Consider the following 17,228-nt stretch of genomic DNA (forward strand, 5'->3'; position numbering starts at 1 on the left):
AGACATTTTCAGTAGGAGTAAACACAAGCAAATGATGTGAGTGAAGTCATTATAGTGTTGCAGATTTTCTGACACACTCAGTCCTCATTCCACCACATACACTCTAGCAGAGATGTAAGGATTTTTCCACCCCTAGATCACTTTTTCAGGTTTTGCACAAATCAGTGATTTGTTCACTTGATGGCTATGTTATGGTCTTAGTGATTAATTACAATCCCACTTCTAGTAAATACACCCATCACTGTTGGCTGTTGTGTCCTTGTTATAATTATTACAGCCAAATCAAATGTGAGAAACATGAGAGTTTCTTCTCTTACAGCTGAGTCAGCATGAGCATGTTCATACTGCTTCTTATACCTCTTATATGGGCAAAAATGGTAATTCAGTCTGAAGAACTAGCCCAATTTGGGTGACTGTCAAATTTCTGATGACTTGTGGGTAAATATGGATCCCTATGTAAGTATGCAAAGATTTTGAGATTATAGTGAGACATTCTCTGTTGGATCCAATGAGGTTGTGGCCACCCAGCTTACTCCAACCTACTTCTTACTTGACCCAGTGCACTGACTGTTGCCTCCTCAGCTATGCTGGTAAAGGTGCTCATCTCTTGTCTATTTCAAGTCAGAAGTGAACAGAGTGGGCAACCACCTACTAGTTACAGTGTTAAAAACCACCGTTCTGCAGAGAGTAATGCTGATTGAAGAAGACACCAATCTGCTGGTGGAGATGTTCATGTTGCACTCTCTAACCCACTTCAGTCTCTGCAAACTGAGATAGCCCAAGCAGCAGGTCTTGACAAATTTGATTCACTTCAACTGATGTAGGATGGGAATTGCTTAAACAAATAGATCCCTGCCAGCAAATCCAAAGAGACAATGAACTGGGTGGTTTTGTGGTTTGAGCTGCCTGGGACAGAACCTCTTTCACAGGCTTAAGGGGATGTTTTTGTCATCCACTTTGGGTTGTTCAGACCAACGCAATTCAGAGTTCGGGGCCTGTTCGCACAGGCAAATCACTGGCAGCTCCAAGGGAGAACTTTTAGAGAAGAGACACTGACAAGTAGATAGGGGTGAGAGGATAAGGGGTAACTTCTTCCAACAGCCCAGAAGTAAACCATTTACAAGTCAGTCCTGACATGTGTAACTTATAAAGCGTTACACATTGTTACATTTCAGGAAATGAATTGTTGTTAGGCAGGTCTCATTTGTCAGAGGAATCCTAATAGCTATTTATACTAAAAATTACACTCTTACCACTTATTTGCATGTCAGACAAGTGAGTCAGTAAAACCAGCAAGCAGACTGCCAGAATATAAATGAAAAAAGGTGGCAGAGTTCTCTAGGGCTCTCACTGCTATCTTTTGAATTCAGAAGTCATACTGGAAAACCTTCTGTCAAGTCCTCCAGTGCTGGGCAGCGCAGTGTGTCCTGTAGCATTGTGCATTCATTTCTGGGGGTTTTGAAATACAGAAAGTGACTATTACACAATGTTTCTTATGATCAGCCCTATGCACAAACTATTAGAAAGCAGCTGTTTATTCCAGAAGTTGTAAGCATCCTCGGCAGCTTGTATTAAGATATTCATAGCAGGTTTACTCATTTTTGTCACTTTTGCAGGACTGAAAGACTGAAGCTGTCTTATTCCCTATCCTGTTCCTTATTTGTCTATGAAAGAACGAAGCTACGTATCCCTAGGGTCTTGAGGGGCCTTGAAGCTCTGCATAGATTTTCTATTCTATGATAGATGTCCTGCAGGGTTGTCAACCTGTTCCTTTGCATGAAATTGCCCAGGGCTGGTTCCTACCCAGTTTCTGAAGGATTTATTTTGGAGGGGATAACTCTGGAGTGAGCAAGCAGAGTCAGCTAGAATAAGCCTTGCTGTGAGAGTCAGAGGGCTGGGGTTCTTTTCTTGGCTGACCACAGACCAGATGTTTGCTGCTAGGAAAATTACTTCATCTCTATTTTTCCTTCCTTTTGTTAGCTCTTTGGGTTTTGCACTGACTCCTATTGAATGCTTCTACAGTGTCTAACACAACAGGGCCCTCACTGCAGATGACACCAGTGGGAAATGTAATAATAAGACTTAGAAATGACATTTCATAAGACTACCTACTTCTTTTTCTGCCTACTGCGTGGGACTTGCCCAGCACCTGGCAGTAGGGAAGTAGCAGCACATTTCAGGGGAAGGAAAAAGCAATATCCAAGGAATGAAATAAAGGTCAGTTGCTAGCCCTTGCCAGTCCTCTCATCTGTGTGTGTAAACACATGGACTTGTGGGTCCTGTGAAATCTATCCAGATGTGCATGCTGTAGCAGGCCCACTTGCTTATTTGTGGAGAAGCAGTCCTAATGATATGTCAGTTTGCCAAGCTCTATTTCATTTCAAGGCTGTGCTCTGCTGCTTGATGATAATGCATACGAATTTGCTTCCAGACATGTGTATGAGGCAGGTCAATTAATTCTCTTCATGAGAAAAATCCAGACATAGCTGACAGGACACGGTCCAATTCAAAATGCTAAAATTGCTTATGAAACAGTCTGAGGAGTTCTTGGGCTCTGAAATCCCTTCATGTCACAAACTCTAGCCCCAGAGCCCACAGCTGTGTCATGCTCTGCTAGAAGATTAATTTGTGTTCTCATTGTTTCTTGTCAATCATCTCAGGAATTCTCATACAGAGAAAAAAACAAAGTAATTGTGATTCAGGAATAGGGACTGCTACATGGAGGTCTGTCAAGAGACTTTAATTTAATGTATGGACATGACCAGTTTACTCCAAAGAACCATATCACTGAGCAACATGGACATGAGCCACTTTGCACCAGTTTTGGGGAAGATGCAAATCTTTTATTGGCACAATCTCAGAAGAGAGCATGGGCAAAGTATGAAAGCCATGGTTCTTGTGAAACAGGCAGTCCAATAATTGTAGAATTTTTTAGAAAATGTAATTTTTCATTAAAAACATCATACAAAAGAAAATACATTTTTGTAATGTATTGTTATGAAAGCCATGAATTAAACTGGAGCCAATAAAATGAAATTGGGTAAAACCAGCTTTCTAGTGACACTTGATGTGTCTTTGAGTACCCAGCTAGTCCAGGCCAGGAAGCAACATCATTCTCCTCTATATGCACTAAGAATGCTCAAATTATATGTACATAGCGATATTATAGTAAAATGGCTATATAAAATCTTTCATACTAGGCTACAGTATGAAAACCTGCATGAATGGGCCATATTTATTTAATGAACAGAGGCCTCACTATTTCAGTAGTTGTATGTACAATTTTAAACACAAAAGGCTGTATTTTGGTGTATATTTTTAAGAATCTGAAGGATATTGGTTCTGCCTTGGTAAGACCTCCCTTTGACATTTCCAGTGGCAGTATTGCTTTTGGAATGTCTTCATGTCACACTTAGCAGCTGCTTTCTTTGGGTCTCATCCAGCCAAAATTAGCCTCTATAGTTCCCAGTCAATGGACTTTCCAAAACCCACCTGTGCTACCCTTCATGACTTTTCAGGGAAATTTTCTTCCCTTCGGTAATCGTGAACAAGTAATTTATATTTTATTCCTCATCAGAGCCAGCTTTATAATTTGCAGTTTCCCAAACTACAGAAGGGAAAGACTAAGAATAAAAGTCCTCTAGTTTGGCTTCCAGACTACTGATTTTTTTTCTCTCACCTAGTTACTGAAACACAAGTGGTAAAGCTGAACCATGAAAAAAATTAGCACAGGATGTTAAAGATTTATCTTGACTAATAAAAGTGATGAAGTTTTAAACTTCTAATTAGGGGAATGTTTGTTGTAGTTATATGATGTTATGAACCAGACTTTCACAGTGCCTCAGCTAACACATTGTTGATTATGTTCTTCTGAGTTGAATACATTCATATGCAATTTCAAAATACTATGAATAAATGTCATAAGACCATTCTGACTCAGTTCAGTGAATTTATTGACTAAGACTACAAAACTTACAATCAATGGACAGATAAAGTAATGACTGCAAAACATCCCAGTCCCACCTACTGGTTTCTGTGCTGATGGATCACACTATGTTATATAAACTCAGCTGTTAACTCTACATATTTTAACTTGGGTTTACTGAAAAATTTTCAAGTATGACAAAAGTGATATGTAATTATCTTAGAAAGTAGAAGTACCAGTGGATACTACTATAGACAAAATCTATAATTTGTATATAAATATTGTGTGTTTATTATGCACCTCTTTATTATACATGCACATATACAATATTTAAAATTAGCTATCATTACTATGGCTCGAGTATATGATTATGGTGTATTTAATTATATCAAGTATGACAAAAGTGATATGTAATTATCTTAGAAAGTAGAAGTACCAGTGGATACTACTATAGACAAAATCTATAATTTGTATATAAATATTGTGTGTTTATTATGCACCTCTTTATTATACATGCACATATACAATATTTAAAATTAGCTATCATTACTATGGCTCGAGTATATGATTATGGTGTATTTAATTATATACATGAAATATATACTTTTCATGAGAGCTTTTCCGCTATTTCCTTCTTTGAACAGAGGAATTAGAAGAAGTGCAAAATATACCAATTACTCATTGGTTACATAATACATTAGAAAAAATTTAACCAGCGTAAAAGTGGAAGGCTTCTGGGAAGTTTGGTTCATACCCTATTATGCTATATATTAAATTTTCTCCTTGTGTGTGCACATGATAAATGCAATATCCACATCATGGCACAAGAAGACAATGATCAGCTTGGCCAACCTCTGATCTCTATTTCAGGTTAGGTACAGAGGAAGAACTGTTAATTGTTCTTAGTTGGATGAATTGTATCACAGAATGGTTAGAGTCGGAAAGGACCTTAAAGATCATCCAGTTCCAACCCCCTGCCATGGTCAGGAACACCTCCCACTACACCAGGTTGCTCAAAGCCTCACCCAACCAGGCCTTGAACACTTCCAGGGAGGGGGCATCCACAACTTCTCTGGGCAACCTGTGCCAGTGTCTCACCACCCTCACAGTGAATTATCTCTTTCTAATGTCCAATCTAAATCTACCTTCTTCCAGTCTGAAGCCATTCTCCCTCGTCCTATCACTACATGTCCTTGTAAGAAGCCTGTCTTCATCTTCCTTGAAGGCCCCCTTCAGGTACCAGAAGGCCACTGTAAGGTTTCGCCGGAGCTTTCTCTTCTTCAGGCTGAACAACCCCAGCTCTCTCATCCTATCTTCATGGGAGAGGTGCTCCAGCCCTTTGATCATCTTCATGGCCCTCCTCTAAACCTGTTCTAACATGTCCATGTCCTTCCTGTATACTCCAGGTGGAGTCTGACCAGAACAGAGTACAGCAGAAATTAAGCTGAGATTCAACATAGTGGAGAGTCTCTGTGGTTTCTTGTTTTCTCACTTGAGAGGAGAAGAGGCATCATGAAGGAGGTTGCCTTTCTAGGCTGGGTAGCAGTGGGCTCAGAAGATTCTCAGTAGGTTTTGGCTTGGCTTGTCAAGGAATGAAAGGAGACGCCATCAGGTACCCTCCCACTCACTTTGCATCAGAGAGCAGGGGCTGTTGTCAATACCACTAAAACCCCTCCTTTCCCAACTATACTTTTACCTTGCTGATAGTATATGGTACTTACATGATCTGTAGCGATAGTACGTGTGATTGATTTTTGTGCTGTGACTGTGCATTCATGACTGTGTAAGAATAATTTTCAGGGACGCATGGATGTTTCAAGCAGATGTGTATTAAAAATAGAGCAGTATAATGGATGATCAGGCTGTCTGAACTCACTATGTTTCTTCTGAGCATGTCTGCTTTCATAAGAGATCTCCATACAAGGAAAAATAAAATTGCATCTATTTCTTAAATACAAGGTACAAAATCATGCATTACACTGCTCTAAACATCAGATTACAATGTATGCTAAGATAAGTAATGAGCAAGTCTGTTTAAGTTCAATTATTACATGAACGTAGCAATAAATAGAATTTAAGTTCTCTGCGTGACTACATCCATCTAAATGACTGGGTAGGTGGATGTATCCCTAAAAAAAGTGTAACTTTTATGGCATTCTTTCAACCATGAAGCATGCCCCAGTGCAACAATTCAAAATAGTAAAGAAATGAACTAGGCAACACATTTCGAGAACCTTCAAGCAGGGTACTGAAAAGGGTAGGAAAAACATGATTTTTTGTTTCTTATTTCAGCATGCCAATGCTGCTGCTGAAGAAATTTTTAAATAAGTTGAATTCTGAATTGATAGGCATTTTCTGGTCATCAAGTAAAAAAATTTAACAAAGTTAAAAGCATCAAAACCTACCTTTAGAACTGAGGCAAAAGTGTCCTTTTAAATTTAATCTATAATTATAGATGAAAACCTAGCATTTTAGGATTTAGGGAAACATATACCCACCCTCAAGAACTCAGAGAAAAGAGACTATTATTGTCTATTTTTAGGGATACCTGGAGTCCTACTGACTGCAAAGAGACTATTTCTATGCCAAAGGCATTGCAGGTCTGATCATTAGACCCACTACTGAGAAATGCTGAGCACTCTTGATGCTCCTGTCAGCAGTGATAATAACAGCTTACTGAAGTTTAAAGCTTGCAAGATTGAGCTTGTGGTAGGAAACTACTGACAGAGAAGAAGGAATGGGAGAGATGAAATTGTTTGGGTTTTTTTTCTATTTTTTGTGTACAAAAAATGGTTTCTTTCATCTCATAAAAATGGCATTAAAATGTTTGCAATTTTAGTCAGATCAATTTTAATAAGATAAAAATCCAAATTAAAGTCCTAAGTCAAAGATTAACCAGGGTCTAGTCTGCTGTAGGAAAAAAAAGTAGATAGGAAGAGCAGTTTTTAGACTTCATGTAGGAAAAACGTTTAGTGAGAAATAACTTTTAAAAATCTTTATGTCATTTAAAGCCTTACTTTATGTATGATGTTCAAACTATATGCAAGATACACCTTTGTAAGTTTGATCTTATTGAATTGCAGCTAAGAAATGGTCTTAAAATTAGTTAACTAATGAATATATTCTATGAACTACAAACTTGTAATTCATTGTACAATACTTGAACAAAAAGTAAGAAAAACTTGCTCTTCAAATACACAATCTTACATGTGAGCCAGGTATCATGTTTTGCTGATGACCTGAATATAGCAAGGATGTGTCCCCCACAGATAACTTTTTAGCCTACTGAAGAAATGATAAAGAAATCACAGTGCTTTGGGCAGAAGTAAAATATGTTGTTGTCTAGAAATTGGAATTAGAAATTCAAGATGAGATTTTCAGAAGTGGCTTCCCAGTATCAGGAATTTTATTCCTTCATTGAGCATAGAAAGGAATGTGGCCTGATTTTTCAGAGACCAGAACTACAAATTTTTAAAGGCATCTGTCTACTCAGTGTTGCAAGGCATAACTGATCTGGGTACCTAAGTCAGTGAGTAATTATTGGAAAGATTAACGTTAGTAAGTCACTCTTTGAAGGGAGGCATAACTTTAATTCCCCTGGGCCTTCTAAGACCTAGTGGAACAATATTTAAATACGTACAAAAATTCTCTATTTGATGGCCTGATTCGCCCAGTTGTCTGTGTTCACTTTGGCAGATCAAATAATTTTTGTCTAGGTACCTAATTATCGACTTAGAGGACTCGGACTTTAAATGCATTAAATTCTAAGAGAACTTGATTTTAATCATTTATGGACAATATTGTCCTTCAAGTGACCTTCCAAAAAAATCAAGGGGCATTTTCCTTACAAAATAGATATATTTGATTTGAAATCGTAAAGGGGCTTTCAGCAGCGGATCACATCATGTCGTTTTCCCCAGCAGAAGTGTGGTAGGAACCATTCTGGTACATGTGCGTGACCACCACCATATGGTTTGTTTCATGTTGTTTACATTAAAAGAACATTAAAGTTGCATATTTAACTGCTCGAAAGCTAACACATGCCAGAATGAAGATGGTCTGTACAATCGTAATTCAGTCCACTTGTGTAAATCAATTGTTACATAGTATTTAAGTGTGTGATCAAATACTGGGTTTCCACTGGACTTTTTCCACACTTAGTGAATGGGCAGTTAGTCAACATTTATTTTATTCCCCAAATTGAGTGTGAGACAGACGGCAAAATTAGTTCAACCATTGCACAATACAAAATGATAATTTTTCTCCACTGGAAGGATTCCTCTGTAGAAAGCATTTTTGTCTTGCTTTCACTAGAATAGCTGACCGAACAATGTTTCTACAAATCTGCTGTCCACAAGAAATAAAACCCACACCATTAATATCCAGCTGCAAAAATTTGGGCTGAATTTGCTTTTCCAGCCATTGTAACCTTCAGTGTAACAGTAAACACAGTGTTTTCTACAACAAACTCTCTTCTATTTGTTAGTTTTAAGCAGCTAGTACAGCTGAGAGAAGAGATAATTAGTAATCTCTTCCTTCATGTTCAGTATCTACAGGGTTGTATAAACCAAATACAAATTTATTACCTTTGTTCAAGCCCATGAAGGGCAACAGGAAGGATGAGGTACTGCCAAGTATCAAAACAGAAGAAATGGAATTTATACAAAAGTGTGGAATATCTGGTAAAAAAAAAGATTTATTTTCTAAGCTTGCCTATGTTAGCTTTTGAGCAGGTAAATATGCAACCTTAGTGACCTTTTAATGTAAAATGCTAATGATTTATAATCTTCCAGACCAAATCTTGCATTTTCTATTCATTTTTACCCAGGTGCCATTGGTGGGAATCTGTATTGCTGGAATGTGAGAGCAGAATGTGGACTTAAATACTCTGGGACTTGGTTTGATGTTCAGAAATATTACAGAATATAATAAGATAAATATTCTTTATTGCTTCCTATGCCTTGAACTGATCGACAGCACAAGCATTTTTTAATTTCCTCTAATTCTCGCTTGGTTTTTTTCGTAGATCTTCCCACACTAATGCCTTATGTGCCAACTCTTAAATAGTTAAGCTGAAGCTAAAGCCTGACTGCTGTGATAAAAGATCTCTAAATTTCACCTGCATGAACAACTTCAGAAGATTTCTGATTATTTTTTCTTCTTCTTCTTTATTTTAGGACAATTATATGCAGAAAGACGGGCAGCAAACAGCAAAGCGTGAAAGCCATTGATGTTAAAATTGAAACCCATCCCTTTGTGAATGACCAATATGATGCTTTTTGTGTAAAGGATGAAGGTCAGCACTGATATACTAATAATGCACAGTCATCACTATCTTGCAACATTAAAAGTTTTACCTTCATTTTTTCTACTGCTGAGAGGCAAAGAGGGAATGTTAAGGAATAAATCTTTATAATAATCGCCCACTAAGTGAGCCAACTGCTACAGACATTGGTTGCAGGAAATAAATTGCATTATCTTTTGTCTTTGCTGCAGTTTAGCAAGTTCAAATAGCACTGCTGATCTGGAAGAACCCACTTTGGTGTTCACAAAAGATACTTTATGGAAAAGAATATATCTGGCACCAGTATAACTGAGATGCCTGAAGCACTGCAACCGAATGTAACTCAGAAAGCTGGCTTCCTAGTGCAAAATGCCACGCTGTTGCATATCTATCAGTATACAACATTTGTAAGCAAATAACCTCATTACCTCCATTTCATTTTTGGTTTGTTTTGTTTCTTTTGTTAAGAGTATAGACCAGCCTGCTAGGAACTCTGATATATCACGGATGATTCTGAAAACCATTTCCAATTTGAATTGATACTCAAATGCTGGAACCCACAAGCAAAGATGGAGTCTTAAGGAAAAAAGTAAATTATTACTGATAGGCAGGATTGTATAAAGAAGTTTGGGAACCCCTGTAACAGATTGTTGATGTTCACAGTGAAGTTTTGCATCTCATTTCCAAGAAAAGCAGGGGCTAGCAGATGGCATTTACTGAGAAACACTAAGTTCACAAGGGTGTCATTTTGATAAACAGTGAGTGGCAGCAGTGGGAATGAAAATATGCTTGAAGTGAAATGTGGCAGAGATGATGCATATTCGATGTGCACACAGTCATTAAAAAATTGCAGAGTTTGATCGACCGTCCTCCCAAATAACCCTTGTGATATCAACTCCAGGCTCCGTGCTGCTATGGGTGATGCCAGCTCCGTCACCCAGTTGCTGATGCTGTCTCACAAGCACATTTGTGCTTTCTTCCATGCTGTCCCTCACATATAGGAGCAGCTCCCTGTAAACATCTGCAAAACTCTCTCATTGTCTTCCTTCAAATCTCTCTTTTGTCATCACCCTCCCCCACCCTTGTGAAAAACCTTGGGGCAGCTGTGGCAGGCTGAAATCATGGCTCTGGCCACGATGGTCCCATTGTGCTCCCCTGTCCGTCTCCACCTGCTGCATCTGAGCTTACACGTAGGTGCTGGATCTCAGGGAAGGAATTTGGCATTTGGCTACCGCTCATGGTAAAGGTGAAGATAAGAACATAGTCTGGTAGTGCTCGTTGGAAAGGAGTGCTACACAGGACTCAGAACCCGCATAGTTAAAACTCGGGGGAAAAGTCACATTGTTTGCAATGAAGACACAATTTATGAACAACTTGATTAGTAAAAGGCAGAGAGTTCCCTGATGACAGAATGGGAAGATCATGCCAATGCACTCACCAAATAATACGTAAACACAGAAATATTTCTAGGTAGCAGTAAGGTCCACTCTTCTTTGTTTACATATAAAATTTTGGATGCAGAGTTGATGTTTGAATAGAAAGGCTTAAGCAAAGTTGTGTGGCAGAGCCTAGTCTGTATTTGGTATGAAAACAGCAAAGTCCAGAAAGAAAATGGCCTTAACATGCAGCTGTAACACACGGTAACACACAAGCCAGCACAAAGCAGTTGACTGATGAAAGAACATCCTACATCTCAGGGATGCCACTTTCAGATTTGCGAAGTAAATATCCAATAAGAAGCAGCAACAGCAAACCCTGCACTGCAGCCTCAGTCATAGCATATCTGTTCTGCTGGTTTGTTCCTGTGGCTAATAACTGCACATCTGAGTTACAATTAATGAATTGTTTCTTACTTGAAACCTCACGAGTACTTTTCTTCTTTCAGAAAAGTGGTCATTGCTTTTAACTGACACAATTTCAATTATAATACAGTAATTGAGACCTGCATATTGAAATCAAGTACAAAAAGCAAGTTGTTTTGCCCTGCCAAAAGTGATAAATCCCAGGTTTCTGGCCCTGAGACCTATGCTCCCATACACAGTAACTGCAAGCCCTCTCATTTCTTCCGTGTCCATCCAACCAATAATCAGCATTCTCACATGAAATTAATCTGGTTCTTTCTCCAGTATTTCTTAACCTTTTCCTCTATTCACCATCTCCCCACCTGCAGGGCACTCTCAGCTCCTTGCCAGGTCCCAGCATGGCTGACTGGACAGGAGGCAGCATTTGCTGTGGTTGCCTTAGGGGTACAAATATGCTAATTTGTCCACCCAAATGCAATACCCTTATGCAGCACCGCTTGTGGGAATGGGCGAGAGCTGAGTCCTAACTATGCCCATCCCAATGGAAAAGACTTCTGGCTTTGGGTCTTTCCTCTTTTAAACTCATTTTACCAAAATGAGCGGGTGCTTAGCAGCTCTCCATCTTCATCAGACTTGGCTGAAATCAGTGAAAGGCTTAGCCAGGCTGACAGGGTGAGGATCGACAGGGGGAACAGCCACATCAGCCTTCTCTTCTGTAGAAACTGAGTTGATGATAGTAACTCTTCACAACTCTATTTTCAGTTCTTAGGTTTGTACAAAGGGGAATCTCAAAGCACCATGAAACTTCTGGTACAAACCATCACAAAATTCCCTTCTTAGGCCTTGATTTACAATTAATCTTTCCTTAATTAACATCCAGCATGCAAAAGATATCAGTTGAATTGCTTAAACCTACACCTCAGCATGCCTCAACAGCCAGGGCAGTGGTCAGATGCTACCAAGGGTGTGCTTACAGGATAAGGCTTTTACAAATAAAAATCCTGAAGAGAGAGATACCTTTTTTGTGTGTGTTTCTGAAAAGGATTTTTTTCTGTACACACAGAAGAATCGCAGCAGCCTTTGATACTAAGAGTTATGTTTTACAGGGAATTTGTACTAAGAGTTATGTTTGACAGGGAAAGATGTAGCTGTAATGTTTTATGAATGCTGTGAGTGTTGCTGCAGTTTTTGCAGCAAAGAGAAATGTGTCTTCTCCGTTGCTGAGAAACAAATTTTTATACAGCCATTAGAGTCAGAAAGACAACTCGGTACTAGCTCAGGATCTGCTGAGATCAGAAAGTTTCTCTCTCATCCTCGAGTGCCAAAAATTAACTAAAAATATATTAGATTCTACCTATTCTGAAAAGGAGAGTATCACACGTAAGTCAGATCTGGCCCACAGAGTGTGTATTTGTTCTCTGTCAAAGCTCATAAGAAAATGCCTCAAAGTATAAAAGAGATAAAGGAAGAAAAACAGAAAGCTGGATTTTTTCCCTACCACTCTCTATTTTTTTGTAGGACCGCATACAATTCAGTTTCATACATATATAATAATCTTGGTTCCCTTTCTATTTTTTTAAATGCAACAAAGGAAAGATCTCTTTGTTAGTAGCTCCTAAATTTTACTGTTTCTTTCTTTCTTTCAGTGACCCACTGATATTTACAGGCAACAAGTAAGATCTCTATTCCATAAGGCTTTGATTTGCTGCCACCATGGAAAAATTAAACAGGCAGCAACTTGTAGTAGCGCACAGCATAAATGCAACTAAAACTTTCTTAAACATGACTGCTGGCTCCAGATACCCATCAAAACTTGATGGCTTATGTACGAATTCAGTTTGCCTTTTTCAGCAGAAGAAAAAAAAAATCAGTGTATTCTTTACAACAAATATATTAAATGTACTTTACAAGAGCAATCAAACTGCAATTTGCTTACTGTACAATAGTATTTGAACTATTTATTTGTATTTGTCACGTTTTGCTGTGGATGTGAATATTTTCATCTTTTCGCTGCTACAGCTTTCTTTTCCAGAGCTTTGCACAGAGCTGACACCAGCTTCCTGGTGAAGTAATTTAAAATAATAAATTCTTACAAGCCCTATCTGATGAAAGAGGTATTGGCATCCTAACTTCAATAGCTTACAAGCAGCACTAAATATTGGCTATGATTGAATTTTGGTTCTTTATACTCCATTTTTACTCAGTATTTTCATCCAAAAAGAAAAATTCCATGTACTTTAGTGCTTCTACAATCAAGAAGAAAAACAAACATCCATACTCATCTTTCACAGCGCTGAGCGTTGAGTTATGTTTTCCAATTTCTTAATGACTAGATGACATCCTATAAATTCTAGTGGTCTCTCTGGAAAAACTCCAGTGAATTGGAAAGTTGTAACAGGGGGTGTTTTATGTCAAAGAGGATGTTTCATGTCAGCTTTCAGAGCATGGTACACAGTTGAAGTAGCAATTGTAGATAATAAAATTTCAGTAGATTCCCAGTTCTGCCAGGTGGTGTGGAAGCTGAAATCTGCATCTTTTTAATGTTGATTCTTTTTTTCGCATTGATCTTAAGCTGTCCTTTCTGTAGATGGTATTTTATCAAGACATCTCAAAAAAATCCTTACAAACTGATAAGATTTTGTAGTTTAAATCAAGAACATACTTCTAGAGGGATCTGGACTGGGGAGGAGAAGTGTGATGTTACTGAAGGGACTTGTGTCGACTCTTTGCCAGAAATCAGCTGTCATAGACTCCTTTCCACACATGGTTTGGAGTTAAAGTTACTCTTCAGAGGGGCCATAATTCCTAACAGTCAATCACGACTGAATGTGCCAATTCAATTAAAACAGAAGGCATCTTCAGTCCTTTGTGAAAAATAGTTATTGAGTCTCTAAAAGATCTGCAACCAGAGTCATCATTACCCCTAACATATCTATGCTGTACCACTTCTTCCCATTCAGTTGTCAGATATTGACTGTATTGTATTTTATGCCCATGTATATTGAGTTCTTTATCGACTGTGGCAAACTCAGGAAGGGTCACGAAGTCCAGTACCAGACTCCAAGTTTCCAGGTTTGAGGATGTGATCTTGCAGGCAGAGCATGAGATCCACTGGGCACAATAATCAAGTGCCTCAGGCTCTTCAACTGGAAAGTGTGCATTGGGCTTATCTTTTAGCAAGCCCCCAATAAAATATGCCTTATAAAATAAGAGGATAGATGGGGGGAAAAGCAGTGCTCCAGATGGAGAGCTCAGCACTGGAGAAGCCTGGTGCTTATCTACCAGCGTCACCACTCCAGGCAACCTCCGCAGAGGCCTTAACAAAGAGCACTGCTGTTCCTTCAAATGACGGGCTGCTGCCAACATGTCCTCTGTCACGCTTCATGGCCCAGATCTGCCTCCTCTCTTCCAGCAAGAAAATGGCATGAGTGCCAGCACTGAGCACAGGCTGTTGTTCCAAACAAGCCCATGCTTTGCCACCTCCCGGTACAAAGGCCGCAGACAAAAACCCAAAGGGTGTCCCCAGAAGTGGTTCAGTGTGATGAGCTGCTGTGCCAGTGCCACTTCTGTACATGTACCAGAAAGAACAGGTTTGACAAAAGGCTGAGCAGAAATTGTCATAGCAACTGAGACTGCAGCTGTAAAATGCTGCAACCCTGAAAATTCCTGTACGTCTTGCACGGGAGAGGACATCAGCAAAAGGGATGTAGGAACCCAAGTACATCTTTGCAGGGTATCAGCTTTCACTTGGTCTTGTCTATGCTGTCACTCAATATGCTCTGCAGCAAAGATGCAACATTACAAAGCCTCATATGAGAGATTCAAAATTTCAATGTAAAGTGTTCACCCATGTACATATTTTAAATCTCTCCTTTTCTTCCTATCCACACATCTGCCAGATCTCTCTTTCAAGATCTCATTAGTGTCTGTTACCACATGTTGCCCAATTTTACTGTAAAGCTCCCTTCAGCTTCCTTCTTTCCTGGAAGGTTATAATCTGCTTTTTGAATGTGTTTGCAACAAGGTAAATGTATTTAACTAATATAAGTGTTACTTTTCTACTTCCTCTGGTCACAGCATTAAGAAGCAAGGCTTTGTAGATAAGAATACCCTCTGACATATAGTTGTCCCATACAGCCTTGGGGTCAATACTTCCCTCAGAGCAGATACACAGCTCCTGTTTGTACTGATGGAAGTAGCTACATAAATAAAGTACATTAAATGCAGAGGTCTGTAGCCTTCCTATGAGGCAATAATTTTTTTTTAAATTCCTTTCATCCACATCAATCTATTCATCCAACCAGTTCACAGGAAAGGCATTAGCTGCTACCTGCTCCTCACTTCCTCAGATGCCAAGCCTCCATAAGACTACATAAACTGAGCTTTGTGTAGCCTCAAGAGCTTGTTTTTTCTGTCAGTATGTGTGTGCATAACTCCCAGTAACTTCTGAAGGTGTTAGACAGTATATATGTATGTGTACAGTAGGGAGAATAGACTTCAAAGCCTTGACTTCAGTAGTGTGTCCCTTAAATTAGTAGCAGATGTTTTTCAGCTTACCCAACTGAGAAGTGGTTAGCCAGGTCTATCAGACAATTTCTAAAATCTTGATCCAACAGAACTTTCACAGAGCATGAATGTTTATCGCAGGTTGTTCATTTCACTTCAAGGTAAACAACTTAAATACATCATATTTCTAAATAAACATGTATTTACCTATGCTTGGGTCAGGAGTGGGTAGACGATGGGAAAAGCTGCAGCTGGGACTCACAGAGATCTTGCAGGATGTCCCTGGGGCTAAAGCAGGAAAGCCTGAGCTTTTGCAAAAGATAGATAGAAAAAAGCTTTTCTGTCAAAACTATTGCCCAATGGCAAACCCTGGATGTGAATTGGTGTCAATGGAAATGTTGTTTGCAAGGTCCAGGGCTGATGCTGTCCTAAAAGTAAGCTCCAGCAAAATAGCAAGGTGCTCTCTGAAGACGTTTATCCTTCTACATGCTTAGGAGCATAGTCCTGGAGGTCACTTTTTTAGCTTCCAAACAGAAGTCTTTCCAAGGAACATAATCTGTGCTTAGCCAACTAAGTAATGAGGGGTTTTTTACCAAAGCAAGCTGTTTCAACCAGAGAGATCAATGCTAGAACATAGACCTGACCCTAAGTTTCTCTTATCCCATATAATTACCAGAACTCCTGAGCTGTTACCTATTAACCTTTTCATTTTTGGTTGTTCTATATCAGGACAAAAGCAGGCTTTCAATTTTCAGCTATTCTGGCAAATGGAACAGTTGCTTTTTCTTCCACAGTCAATAAGGGCTCTAGAACCACTGGAAAAAAATTCTAGATTTGAAAAAGTATACAGAAGTATTTATTTTAACACTGCACATTTTGTCCACTAGGTTTCTTGTTAAGATCATGTTCTTGCATTATGTTTTGTATTGTTTTGTATTGTTTTGTTTTGTTTTGTTTTGTTTTGTTTTGTTTTTCCATAACGAAAAGTTGTCTATTCCAAAAAGGGACTGGAAAAAATCTGGAGAAAATGGGGACATGGCAAACCCCTCCTCTTCAAGAGCACTTCTGAGAGAGGAAGACCTTTGAGAGAAAACACAATGCCTAGAAGTTCTGTAGAAGATCTTGACCCATCTTGTTAACAACAGCCAACAGTTCAAATTCAGTTTACACCAATGTTGAGAGCTGCCTACCTCCTCACTGCACTTCTGTCATGCAACCAAAAACTCAATGAAAGTGGTTTTTCCTTGTTGTTTGCAGTGTTATTTTCTTCCTGGTTCTTAGCACTGTCAGCAGAAATGTTGTCAAACAACACCCTGGTAGACTTTATATCCCAATAAATTTAGCTCTTCAGATTCCCATAGAGCAGATCTATGTTACTCTTGGTTTTTATTAAATTGAAAAGCATGAGTTGTCATTCATTTTAGGATGTCTCTAACCTAAAATGGAGGAACTCTGAGTAACTGGGAAGAAACTTTTGGTTTTGTGAAAGACTACAAGCCTAGATATAATCTGAAGAAGGCTGGTGTCCATCTGGGCCTTTCCTTTCCATGACTGTGGACTGGGTCATTGCTCAGTCTCTGACCGCTTGCTACAGTGTAGTAGACAATTAAGTGCCAAACAATTTCACAAACTTTTCTGCTATTAAGGAAAATGACTGTGTCTAAGCTTTTGCTTTCCGGTCCTAAGCTACCCAAGCCTTTGTTAGCCTTTG

At 38.9% G+C, this 17,228-nt stretch overlaps 1 protein-coding gene across 1 annotated transcript in view; it reads left to right on the plus strand.

Moving 5' to 3' along the window:
- Positions 1-17,228, plus strand: part of SUSD5 (sushi domain containing 5) — a 40,987-nt gene that overhangs the window by 12,538 nt on the left and 11,221 nt on the right. Inside the window, exon 3 of the mRNA XM_010185352.1 lies at positions 9,103-9,221. Coding sequence (XP_010183654.1) covers positions 9,103-9,221 — 119 coding nt within the window. The remainder of the gene's footprint in view (positions 1-9,102; positions 9,222-17,228) is intronic.

This window comes from Mesitornis unicolor, unplaced genomic scaffold (assembly GCF_000695765.1).
Source record: "Mesitornis unicolor isolate BGI_N332 unplaced genomic scaffold, ASM69576v1 scaffold45465, whole genome shotgun sequence".
Lineage (NCBI taxonomy): Eukaryota > Metazoa > Chordata > Aves > Mesitornithiformes > Mesitornithidae > Mesitornis > Mesitornis unicolor.